This window comes from Lampris incognitus, chromosome 20 (assembly GCF_029633865.1).
Source record: "Lampris incognitus isolate fLamInc1 chromosome 20, fLamInc1.hap2, whole genome shotgun sequence".
Classification (NCBI taxonomy): domain Eukaryota; kingdom Metazoa; phylum Chordata; class Actinopteri; order Lampriformes; family Lampridae; genus Lampris; species Lampris incognitus.
Window position 1 is genome coordinate 9,142,898 of NC_079230.1, and position 13,303 is coordinate 9,156,200.

The 13,303-nt window shown below is 45.3% G+C and overlaps 1 protein-coding gene across 1 annotated transcript in view; it reads left to right on the forward strand.

Moving 5' to 3' along the window:
* Positions 1-13,102, forward strand: part of si:dkey-172j4.3 (diacylglycerol kinase eta) — a 128,913-nt gene extending 115,811 nt beyond the window's left edge. The window contains exons 19-30 of the mRNA XM_056300347.1: positions 317-401; positions 617-724; positions 1,855-1,951; positions 2,357-2,464; positions 3,117-3,230; positions 3,897-4,031; positions 4,899-5,062; positions 7,277-7,391; positions 7,577-7,666; positions 11,344-11,457; positions 12,095-12,209; positions 12,847-13,102. Coding sequence (XP_056156322.1) covers positions 317-401; positions 617-724; positions 1,855-1,951; positions 2,357-2,464; positions 3,117-3,230; positions 3,897-4,031; positions 4,899-5,062; positions 7,277-7,391; positions 7,577-7,666; positions 11,344-11,457; positions 12,095-12,209; positions 12,847-12,899 — 1,298 coding nt within the window. The 3' untranslated portion in view covers positions 12,900-13,102. The remainder of the gene's footprint in view (positions 1-316; positions 402-616; positions 725-1,854; positions 1,952-2,356; positions 2,465-3,116; positions 3,231-3,896; positions 4,032-4,898; positions 5,063-7,276; positions 7,392-7,576; positions 7,667-11,343; positions 11,458-12,094; positions 12,210-12,846) is intronic.
* The last annotated feature ends 201 nt before the right edge of the window (positions 13,103-13,303 follow it).

Below are 13,303 nucleotides of genomic sequence, written 5' to 3' on the forward strand. Positions count from 1 at the left end.
CGCTATGCTACCCGGATGCCCCTAGAAGGACCAGACCCTTTCTCAAATAAAATTCCTCAGCTGATAACTGCTTCACGATTTCTGTCTTTTCAGAACCCACGTTTCCCATTTCCACAGCGATGTCAGTGTTAGTCCATGAGAAAGTTTCCTTTCTGCCAGCTATATTGATGTTTATTCTTTTTTTATTGGATAAATGTTTTTTAAGCACAAACATGCAAAGTATGTTTGACTGAAAACTCAATTCTACTTTATAAAATTGAAGCAAAGGACTTTGGGAGTTGCAGCCATGATGTGTACTCATGATGCCTCTTTCCAGGTCAAGGAAGTTTAAGTCCCACATCCACCGTTGTTCTGGAAAAAACAGACAGCCTCAACATTGTCACCTTCAACGAGGACACAGTGTAAGTGTTCATGTATGTGTTTGTGTATTTGCATGTATGCATGCATGTAAGAGTGAGTGCATGTGCATGCATGTGCGTTTGTATATGCACAATTTCACACTTGTGACATGTGTCAGTAAATGATGGCTTTGCATGTTGTTCAGTTTTTACAAATAGTCTACTTGCTACTGTAGGTAGGCCAGTTGTCTCACACTGATGATGTGTTTCATCTGCAGACAATGTTCAGAGAAGTGTGTGATGAACAATTACTTTGGCATCGGTCTGGACGCCAAGATCTCCCTCGAGTTCAACAACAAGAGAGATGAGCACCCTAAGAAATGCAGGTTCGAACTCACAGACACACATTACAGGCACATGCATATATTCACATTAAAACTAACAAATACACATTTACAGAGACCTGAACACATGCAAACACACATATGCATACAGAAATGTATACAGGCTGGTTTGCAAAGTAATCAAGTGAGCATATCTGTCAGATATGATTTTTGGGAGGAGGTTTAAAAGAGCAGGTCATCGCCTCAAATGCTGCAAAACAAAATCGCAACTCTTTCTTTTGGCTGCTCCTGTTAGGGGTCGCCACAGCCTGTCCTCTGCATCTTCCTCTGTCACACCAGCCACCTGCATGTCCTCCCTCATCACATCCATAGACCTCCTCTTTGGCCTTCCTCTTTTCCTCTTCCCTGGCAGCTCCATATTCAGCATCCTTCTCCCAATATACCCAGCATCTCTCCTCCACACATGTCCAAGCCATCTCCATCTTGCCTCTCTTGCTTTGTCTCCAAACCGTCCAACCTGAGCTGTCCCTCTAATATACTCGTTCCTAATCCTGTCTTTCTTCGTCACTCCCAATGAAAACGTTAGCATCAAAAACATTACAACATAAGGGGACAAATATAGCATCCTGAAGCGCCATAAAGTCAGCTTCAGAGCACAACATGGTTGTAAAGACTGTGCTTCCTTGTTTTAGATATGTAGGATGATGAACTTGAGTTTACACTTTTTTTTCAAAATGCTTCCTTTTCACTATATCTTGATTTGAATTTTCTCATTTTCACTATTTTTATGCTGAGTTTTTTTTTATGTATTGTTTTATATCATAATGCATCCTAATTTCAGCCCCCAAGTTAACCTGTATAAATTGAGCCTGTCAAGGCCAAGATAGCTCAGCCATGAAGTTGGTATCATGTTAGCAGTAGATGCAAGTTTGAATCCCACCAAACTGTGGCCCATCAGAGGGTCCGGTACTCCTGCACCCATAAAGGTGACCATTTATGCTACAGTTTCCTTTAACAAAATGATGAATCCCAACCAGTTTCAGGGGTGCAGTTTTGAAGCTGAACCTGACCTCTGACCTTTTTGTGCAGGGGGTAAAAGCAGGAAAAATAAAACGTTTTGTGGCTCTGAAGTAAAGCAGTATTATAACCAAAGGTTGTTTCTCTCGCTGCAGTAGTCGCACCAAGAACATGATGTGGTATGGAGTGTTGGGGACCAAGGAACTGGTTCAAAAGACCTACAAGAACCTGGAGCAGAGGGTTCAGCTGGAGGTGAGCACACAAATGCATGCAAGTTTGTACACACACACACAAACACACACACACACACACACACACACACACACACACACACACACACACACAACTAAAAACCCTGTAAGAATGAGGCAAACAATGCAGCTAAATCTGTTTCTGGAAAATCTTGATGTCACTCTATGATGAACTGTTTGTTTCCCTTCCTCTCTCTTCTCCCTAGCCTCTTTATTTTTATCTATCTATCCCCCACCCTCCATCCACATCCTTTTCCCTTCTCTCACCTGATCTTTTATGCCTTTTATCTAAGCAACCAACCAACTCATATTCCTTGTTTATGTGATCTTACTTGGCTAATAAAACCCCTCTCTCTCTCTCCCTCCCGCCCTGCTTTTCCTTTCCTGTGTCCCTCTCTATCCTCAGTGTGATGGGGTTTCCATGTCGCTGCCAAGTCTGCAGGGCCTGGCAGTCCTCAACATCCCCAGCTATGCAGGCGGTATCAACTTCTGGGGAGGCACCAAGGAGGACAATGTGAGTCCGCCAGCTTTTCACACACACACACACACACACACACACACACACACACACACACACACACACACACACACACACACACACACACACACACAAGATAGGCACAATAATATGGTAACAGAGCTCAGCATGCATAAAGGGGACATGCACGTATATGTGCAAGCTAGTGTGCATGTGTGCCAAGCATGCACTCATTCATAGCATCAAATCATCCATTCGACACTCGCATTCATTTGCATATTCTTTTGCACACAAACACACACAATCAATCTCTTTCTCACACGCACAAATGTACATACAGACACACACCTCAGCATAATGTATGCATCTGGACATTCTGTGACAACATTACACGTCATGTGCAACTCTCCCTCACTTTAATCGTTGCACAAGTCATCAGTCGTCCATCACAGGATGACTAGATGGTCCTCATCGCTGCGATGGACGAATAACACACATCATGTTAATTTTTATTATACCTTATTTTGTTATTTTTATTAATTGATACATTTAATATAGTAAATTCAGTGAGAGAATGTTTGTTCAATAACCAGATATTAGCAATTTAGCTTAATATTTTGATTTTAATGAATTAAAAGTGATTTGACAATGTCGCACAACAATGTTACCAGCTGTCTTGTGTGTGCAGAACTTCGGTGCTCCGTCCTTCGATGACAAGAAGCTGGAGGTGGTGGCTGTGTTTGGCAGCATGCAGATGGCCATGTCTAGAGTGATCAACCTGCAGCATCACCGCATAGCACAGGTAGCACGCATACACACACACATAGACATGCACACTCAGATATACACACACACTCAGCATACAGAGGATGGAGGGATGAAAGGAAAATATTTAGGGAGGTGAGAAGAGAAGGGAGCGGAAAAGTTTTGGTCATTAAATCTTGAAGGTCAATTTCTGTGCTTTTCTCTCTCCACCTCTACCGCTTCTCCTCCCATCCTCCTCTCTTTGTCTGCACTCTCTCTCTTTCTCTCTGTCTTTTGTGCTCTCCTGTCAAGTCTGTACAAGGTCAACGAGAGATGGTTCCAATCAAAACCTTTTCTCTGACATTCATCCCATCCCTCCTCTCCTCTTCTTCTTCCTTCTACCTTTGCTGTCCTTTGCTGTTCTTTCCTTTTCTCATTGCTCCACTCTTTCCCTCCACGTCTCCTCTTCACTCCTCTCTGCTCCTTTACTCTCCTCCTGTGCATCTTTTTTTGTGAAGAATTAAAGAACACATTCCTCATTGAGGGAGACTTACTATCGGTAGCATGCTAAATAAATATGCTAAAATGGCTTTGTTACACGTGTCCGTATGGCCGACATGACATGTTTAACTCAACCTTCATGAGAACAGCGTGGGTTTTTTTAAACACTGTATTTGATTTTAATTTTGCTTGAATTTTCCTCGGCCGTTCTGCCGGGCTTCAGTGTCGCCAGGTAAAGATCACCATCCTCGGAGAAGAAGGGGTTCCTGTGCAGGTGGATGGGGAGGCGTGGGTCCAGCCTCCCGGCATCGTCAAGATTGTCCACAAGAACCGCGCACAGATGCTGACCAGGGACAGGGTGAGGTCCGCTTGGCTTCATGAGCCGCTTGGCTTCATGAGCCGCGCCCCCATCAAGCTAACTTCACACCGATTTCTAAATGACAAATACGAAGGAATCTGCAAAATAATGAAAGGAAATTGGAAAGAGCAGAAAAGGGCATCTGGGTGGTCAAATCCCCGTGTTACCGCCGGCTTGGTTGGGCGTCCCTACAGACATGATTGGCTGTGTCTGCAGGTGGGAAGCCGGATGTGGGTATGTGTCCTGGTTGTTGCAGTAGTGCCTCCTCTGGTCGGTTGGGACGCCTGATCGGGGGAGAGGGGGAACTGGGGGGAATAGTGTGATCCTCCCACGTGCTACGCCCCCCTGGTGAAACGCCTGTCAGGTGAAAAGAAGTGGCTGGCGTCTCCACATGTATCGGAAGCGACATGTGGTAGTCTGCAGCCCTCCCCGGAGCAGCAGAGGGGGTGGAGCAGCGACTGGGACAGCTCAGAAGAGTGGGGTAATTGGCCAAGTACAATTGAAGAGAAAAAGGAGGGGAAAAAATCCAAAAGAAGAAAGATCAGAAAAAAGGGTTTATATGCCTGGTATTGGTATTGTTGTTGATAAGTGTTGATAAGGAGAGCTGGAAATGCAAAATAGAAATTGAATTATTTTTTTTCTTGAACGCTTCCAATCATTTTGTTTTGTTATGCCTTGCACACAGGTTCAAAACACCTTGGTTCACTTTTAGTCAACAATCCAAAACTCCCCTGAAATCTTGCCTCGCATTTGAAAGGAAACATGGCTGGTGGTGCAGTAAAACTGACATCCAGTTGTTGGTTTTTTTTTGTCTTTTTTCGTTTCTGTCTGTCTGTGTCTCTCTGTCGCTCTGTCTCCCCATGCCAGGCCTTTGAGAACACCCTGAAGTCATGGGAGGATAAGAGGAAGAGTGACAGCTACCGGGAGACCAGGCCTCGCCTCAACTCCCAGCAGTCCATGGAGTACCTGACGGAGGAGGAGTGTGCCCAGGTGCAGCAGCTTGGCATAGTGGCCGACACACTCATCACCAAGTAAGGCTCAGTGATCTGGACTGTGTGTGTGTGTGTGTGTGTGTGTGTGTGTGTGTGTGTGTGTGTGTGTGTGTGTGTGTGTGTGTGTGTGTGTGTTTCCCAATCTGATGGTCAGTGTGCTTTTATGGAGGTGCTGTTGGTCATGTATGCATACATATATGTGTGTGCATGTGTATGTTTTGTCTATCAACAACCCTCTACCTTTCTCAGCCTGTCAAATTGTCTTCCTCTGTGTATTGGGGTTCCCTGGAGTCCTGGAAAAACATGGAAATTTATAAACAAGTTTTCAAATACATGGAAAATGATGAAATGTCCTAGAAATATCTTTGAGGTTATGGAACATTGAAAAATTAGGTTATAAAATTGCACTTTTAACCATTGACATGGCATATTTTTCCATGTACTTTTTAGCTCAATTTATATATTTTTAGCTGCCGATGTTGCACATCAGTGCTTGAAGTATAGATGGTGTGCTCAGTGACCAGCTAAAAGTTACACAGTCTATTTAGAGACTGTTGATGCTTCCGCTGATACTGAATAAGATGGCCTTCTTTGAGCAATAGCTGTCATGTACATCCAAGCAGAAATCATAGAAAATGTCCTTGAAAAGCCCTGGAAAATTATTTTTTTTGGGCAGCAGTTGCTATGGAGGTGGAGCAGTTGTTCAGCAGACAGAAGGTCGCTCATTCGATCCTGGCTCATCCTCACCTCGTGTCTAGGTGTCCTTGAGCAAGACTCTGGTTCCCAGACTGCTCCTGACAAGCACATTGGCACCTTGCATGGCAACCTGTGCCGAGTAGAGAAGTGCCATAGAAATGCAGCCCATTTAACATTTTATTTTATGAGTGGGAACCGTGTGTGTGTATATGTGTGTGAGAGAGATGTGCACCTGTCTGTGTATGAGAAAGGTGTGCATGTGTAAAGATGTGACTGCATTTGCACGTTTGTGTTTTGCATCATCTTAATCTCAACAGTGTACCAGATTTCAGTTTTTCCCTTCGGCGCTGTATCTGCAGAAATAACAAGTCTGGCTTGCACTCGACGCTTTATGAAGCTACTTGCAGCCTCTTAGGGCTTATCTGACTACTGTTGGTGCTTATTTTGTTATGTATGATGTTTTCCTTTTTTTTGTGGGTTTTTTTTAAATGCAAAACCCTACTGTATGTCCCCTGATGGACTATTTTTTTTATTTTTATTTTTTTATTATTGAAACCCTGTAGGAGACCGCTGGGATAAATAAAGTCAGGAAAATAGTGGAGAGTGAGGCAGAGAGAGAGATGGAGAGTTTAGAAATGTGCACATTGTGTTCTTCCAGATAAGTAGGATTTAAGCCAAGAGAGAGCCAAGCCAGAGACACCAAAATTACAATTTAATCTGATAGTATACAGTGATCAGTGGTGTCAAAGGCTGCACTGAGGTCCAGTAGTAGAAGCACAGAAGTGAAATCAGAGTCCATAGCTAGTAGAAGATGGTTCACCACTCTGGTCGGAGCAGTTTCAGTGGAGTGACAGGCCCTGAAAGCCGACTGAGGAGCCTCATATAGGTGGTTTTCTTCTATATGGGTCAAAAGTTGTTGATACACAACTCTCTCTTGTACTTTAGAAAAGAATGGAAGATTAGAGACTGGTCGATGGTTATTGATAGACCCTGGATCGAGGTGTGGTTTCTTAAGTAGAGACTTGACCACAGCCGTCTTAAAACTGGTGGGAACAGTGCCAGTAGTAAGTGATAAACTAATAATGTCTAGCATTGTAGGTCCCAGGAAAGGTCAGAGGTCTTTAAAAAAGTTTTGCTGGTAAAGGCTCAAGTAAGCAAGTAGCTGGTTTAGAAGCTGAGTGAGATGGACTTTCAGCAGGTAAGGGCAGCCCTAGAAAGAAGGCCACTTATCAACAAAACCAAATCCCTGCTCATTACAGTAACGAGCCATGGAGTTTGCCTGTTCATATTTTCATATTGGTTTTATCCAGGTTCTCCATGTCCCATATACTAGTTTTGTGTGTGTGTGTGTGTGCTTGTATCCTGTGATGCTGTGATGGACTGGCAACCCATTGGATACTGCATATCTCTCCACCATCCACCTGATTCCACTGAGATAGGATCCAACACCTTGTGACAGTAAATTGGATTAAGTGGGTGTAGCCAGTGAATGAATGCATGAATGTTTCTGCTGGTAAACGGCTGACCAACGTGTGGTTTGACCTCTCTGTCCCGCAGGATCCGCGAGGCAGCCAAGACCCACAAGCTGGTGGAGCAGGAGTTGGCTCACGCCGTCAACGCCACAGCCCTGGTCCTCTCTGAAGCCTTCCCCTCCAAACTGTCCAGCCCCGAGGTACCACAGTAGGAGGGGGAGGGGGATTAATGGGTTAATGGATGGACAGATTAATGGATCATTTGGAGTGTGAATAATTCATGTCGAAAAAATTAATGTTAATAGCAAAACATTTGACATCAAACTTTGCACGTGTGCATGTTTGTGTGTGTTTGTGTGTGTGTATTTGTTGTCCCTTCATCCAGTTTCTTAGTCGCAGCACGGCGGTGGAGATTGTCAACACCAGTAAAGTCCTTCAGGCTGAGACCAGGATGCTGCTGGATGGTAAACTAATGGTAGGACAATATTAATTTACTTCCCCTTCTTTCCTTCCTCTTGCTTCCTTTACCTTTTCTGTTCCCCTTTGCTTGTTCATTCCCCTATACTGCACGGCTCAAACATTGGTTCCTCACCTCTTGGTTCCTACTCTATGGTCTGTTCTTCAGTTGTTATTTGCTCATTTTATTTACACTTGAAACTTGAAAATCAATGTTTTTTTTGTTTTTGTTTTTACAAAACCTCCAATAGAGTGTATAAACTAGGAGACTTTTGCACAGAGACCAAGGCAAGTCTATTTGTATAGTGTATACACAATGGCAATTCAAAATCCTTTAAATTTAGGCATACAAAGACCAATGACATTAACACTTGTGATTTTGAGGTTTTAAAAAAAAACATCAGAAAGTTTCCAATTAATTTCAGTCAACAGTCTAGCCAAGGTCTTTGACTGTAGCCTTAGTGATACAATGGCAATCCAAGCAAGGAGCTTGAGACTTGGCTCACTACAGTAGAAAAATCTGGCCTACCTAGTAGGTTTAAGGCTTGGATTTACCAACATGGCATCTTACCCCGAATCCTCTGGCCTCTGCTGGTTTACGAGGTAACCCTGTCAACAGTGGAGACCTTGGAGAGGAAGATCAGTAGCTACCTCCGGAGATGGCTGGGTCTGCCGTGCAGCATTAGCAGTGCAGCACTGTATGGGAGGAGCAACAAACTCCAGCTCCCTATCAGCAGCCTCAGTGAGAAGCTCAGGGTTTCTCGCATAAGAGAGGCACTGCCCTATCAGGGCTCCAAGGACTCTAGAGTCGCATCAGCAGGCATTATGGTGCGGACAGGCAGGAAGTGGAGAGGCCAGGAAGGCCTGGAGATAGTAGAGTCTTGGCTGAGACACAGGGCTTTGGTGGGCACTGGCAACTGGACGGGCAGGGCTGGGAGCCATCCCACAACCTCGCTATGATAAGGCCCATGGCAAGGACAAATGCCATCTAGTCCTGGAGGAGGTGTGGGCAGGTGTCGAGGAGGAAAGGATCAGCAGAATGGTGGGCATACGGCAGTGGGGAGCATGGACAAGGTGGGAGAGTGCGCTGGAGAGGAGGATATCCTGGACAGATATCTGGCTGGCAGAACTGCAGCGGATCAGGTTTATGGTACAAGCCATGTATGATGTTCTACCTAGCCCAGAAAATCTCCATTTCTGGGGCAAGACTGATTCTCCATCATGTCCTCTGTGCCCTGGAAAAGGTTCACTCGAGCACATTCTCAGCAGCGGACCATCAGTCCCGGGGGAGGGCCGTTACTGCTGGCGACATGACCAGGTGCTCAAGACAGTTGCAGAGGCCATCTCCAAAGCTGTGACCAACAACAAGCAAGCCCGCGAAAAGAGGAACATTGCCTTTGTCAGGGCTGGTGAGCAGCCTCAGTCACAGCCCAGATCAGCAGCCAGTCTCCTCACCTCTGCAACAGACTGGGAGGTGCGAGTCAACTTCGGACGGCAGCTCAGGTTCCCAGACCATGTTATGACAAATTTGTTGAGGCCAGGCATAGTGCTATCATCAGCCTCTTTAAAGCAGTTGCTCCTTATAGAGCTGACAGAGGGAGGACCGGACAGAAGAGGCAAATGAGCAGAAGCAGTCCAAGTACTAGGAGCTGGTGGATCAGCGCCAGAGGAGAGGCTGGAAGGTGCGTTGTGAGCCCATTGAAGTGGGGTGTAGAGTCTTTGCTGACCGCTCATGGTGCAAGGTCTACAGTCTATTTGGCATCACTGGCACTGCAAAAACAGAAGCCATCAAGTCCTCCATGTAGGCTGCAGAGAGGGCCTCCAGATGGCTTTGGATCAGAAGGAGTGATCTGTGGGCCAATGCTGCTGGGACACAAGCCGGGGCTTGATCAACCCTGGCTGGATCGCCTGAGAGAGGGTGTATGATATTGAAACACCCGAAACACCCGAGGACCTCAGGAAACATCACTGTTGATGTGTCCCAGTGCCTCCTTGGATGTATCTTCAAATCAAATCTCTTCGTCTTTGCCTTTTAATCTTTTCCACCCAGCTCTGCTCTGATCTGTGCTGCTGCTACACAAACTTTAACCCATCTCATCCCTGCACAGAAAGGCTTTTTCTTCAGTTTTGGGTTATTTTTGAACAATATCTTTTTTTAATTTTAAAATGATACCTTTCAAAACTGGGGTATCGCTATTTTGGAGTAAAATTATTTGTGATGACGGTATCACATCAGCCACAACACATGTAATAAGCGTGTTTGTATAGAAGGTGCTGGGTAATGCAAAACTGAAACAAAGACAGGATGTCATTTTAGTCCCTGTGACAATAAAATTGTGAATTTTATAAAAAATAGGATGAAATGAGTTAAACAATCAATCCTCATTGGAAAATTGTATTGTGCAGCAGCAAGCATGCTCAAAACAGTACAACTGGTGCAGATTTAGATAAAGAATTATAATGACAACACATCTACTTGCCAGCAGCCATACCAACATGTGCCCAGGTTCTGCTGAATGACAGAAGCTAAGCAGGTATGGGCTTGGTTAGTACTTGGACGGAAGACCACCCAGGAAAACTGAGTTGCTGCTGGAAGTGGTGTTGGTGGGCCAGTAGGGGGCAGTCTTCCCTCTGGTCCTAATAAACAAATGCTAATGCCCCAGTGCAGTGACGGGGACAGATGAGAGAGATGTTAAACCGAGGTCCTGATTCACTGTGGTCATTAAAGACACTGTGGCACTTATTGCAACAAGTAGGGGTCCCTGGTGTCCTGGCAAAATTCCCATCCTGGATGTCTCCATCCGGCCGCCTAATCATCCCCCTGTGTAAATGGCTCAGTGATTCCTCCCTCTCCACCTCAAGCTGATGTGTGGTGAGCGTTCTGATGCAAAATGGCTGCCGTGCATCCTGCACATTGGTGGTGGTTGAGGTGTATTACCCCCCTGAGGCACTTTGGGTATCAAGATAAAGCGCTATATAAATGTAATCCATCCATCATTACTGTACAAGCTTCATATTGTATGTGCTCTAAGGACTTCTATCTCATTGCATGAAGTTATCTACTTTTATAATAAAGTTCTCTGTGTTGGTAATGAATAGACAGAGCCTTGAGATCAACTGGTTCATCAAAAATAGCCTGCCTGTATATATATATATATATATATATTAACACAATAGCTTACCAAATAGCAATAGATTATCAGTAACAATCAAAAATGAATATATTAAACCATCAAGAATGACATACTGAAGTGAGCTATCAATATTTTAAAGGGATGAAGAATTTACTGTTTTGGGGGTTATTTGTTCTTATTAATGTGTGTGTTTTTAAAAATAAACGTCATATTCAGGGAAACTTTTCATATCCACATGTACATTGTAAAATGTATGTATGTTGTGTTGCTAATATGTTTTTTATGTGTATTCATATGCTAACACTGCATATCATGTAGCTGCTATCTGCAGGTTTTCTCCTTAGTTATTCTTTTCAAACCATAAACAGACAGGACTGATTATTCCTCTCAATTCTTGCACTCCCCTTTCCTACTCGTATGTTCCCTGTCACTCATGTGAGCATCCCACCAACTCAGATTCCTGTCATGTCTAAACTTGCCCGGGAAATGAAACAGAATCTGATTCTTGGCTCTCTTATTGCTGCCCCCCAACTCCCGACCCACTTGCTCCTCTCCTCCTCAGGTGGACTCCCCAGATGAGGAGGAGCTCCAGTCCACTCTGAACAGCCTGAGCGTTGAGCTCCACAAGCTGGACGACATCCACTGGATCTGCCCCCTCATGCAGTGCTCCGAGGAGGTGGGCAGGACACTGTGTGTGTGCGTGCACGTGTACATGTCTGTGTGTGTGTGCATCCATCTATCTGTCTTGTTTAGCTATTTTTGTGAAGACCAAGTTGAGTTTTTAACCATTAGAGCGAGGACATTTTTTCAAAGTGATGACATTTTGGCCAGTTAGATATGTGGTTCTGAGGGGGCTTCTGGGTAGCATGGTGGTCTATTCCGTTGCCTACCAACACGGGGATCCCTGGTTCAAATCCCTGTTACCTCCAGCTTGGTCGGGCATCCCTACAGACACAATTGGCCATGTCTGCGGGTGGGAAGCCAGATGTGGGTATGTGTCCTGGTCGCTGCACTAGCGCCTCCTCTGGTCAGTCGGGGCGCTTGTTCAGGGGGGGCTGGGGAGAATAGCATGATCCTCCTACATGCTACGTCCCCCTGGCGAAAGTCCTCACTGTCAGGTGAAAAGAAGCAGCTGGTGACTCCACATGTATCAGAGGAGGCGTGTGGTAGTCTGCAGCCCTCCCCAGATCGGCAGAGGGGGTGGAGCAGCGACCGGGATGGCTCGGAAAAGTGGGGTAATTGGCCAGATACAATAGGGGAGAAAAAAAAGGGTAAAAAAAAATCGCATGTTGAAACTCTCTCCCTCTCTACAGGACTCTGTGAGGGTAAGCAGTAAGAGCAGCAGCAGTATGAAGCTGAAGATCATGCCCAAGGTGAAGAAAGACAGAGAGAAGCTACACAAGCAGAGGTCCAACAGTTCCCTCTCAGGTAAGAGACTGAGACCCTGCCCCAGCCCAGGAGCACTTCTACCACACAGAGACTAGCCAGTTTTACTTGATATCCATAATGACTCCGCCATGTTGGCTCTGAACTTCAAGAAACATATCTGATAAGCCTCAGAAAATACCAAATAGCAGCAGTGGTTAGCACTGTTGCCTCACAGCAATAAGGTCCTGGGTTCAAACCCGAGGAGGTCCCAGGTCCTTTCTGTGTGGAGTTTGTATGTTCTCCCCGTGTCTGCGTGGGTTTCCTCCGGGTGCTCCGGTTTCCTCCCACCATCAAAAAGACATGCATGTCAGGGTTAATACTCCTTCTGCCTGTGCGCCTGAGCAAGGCAATGGAATGAAGAACTGGAGTTGGTCCCCGGGCGCTGCAGCTACCCACTGCTCCTATACAATAGGATGGGTTAAATGCAGAGAACACATTCATTGTAACCGATCAACTAGACAATGACAAAATAAAGTGGCTTTCTTCTTCTTCTTCTAAATAGCTCTGTTGTTTGCAACAGCAAAAAAAAAAAAAACAACAACAAAAACAGCTACACCAATGGGACATTCAACTTTTTTTGCTAATAACAAAATGTGTACAATATCTGATTTTCATTGGGGTTTTTTGTGTCTTGTAGGAGTTTGGGATATCAAAGGAGTGACAGGTGAGGCAGATTCCTCAGGCAATTAAAGACCTTCTGAAGGTGCTTTACAAAATGCCCCCTGACACCAGGACGGCCGTGGGTGGGGGGGGGACTTCTGTTATTCTGTCCTCTGAGTGGGATCGGACGGCGGAGGATAAGAACCGTCCTCCTGTCACCCTGCCGGCTCCCTCTACCTGTTTCTTCTCTGTCCTCCACTTACTAAACAGGCAGGAGGTTGTTTTTGTTTTTTGTTTTTCTAGTTTGACAGGCGTGGCTTTGCATTGTATCGCATCATGGTTGGTGTCGTTATTGGTTCTGTTTACCAGTGGGCGGGGCTTAGAGTCAAAGCAGCCTATCAAAGGAAAGGGAGGGAAGCGCGGCATGACGATGGTCACCCGGCGACGGGTTTTTGCGACAACGTAATGTGTTTGCGTGGTGCTCCCCTTGCATG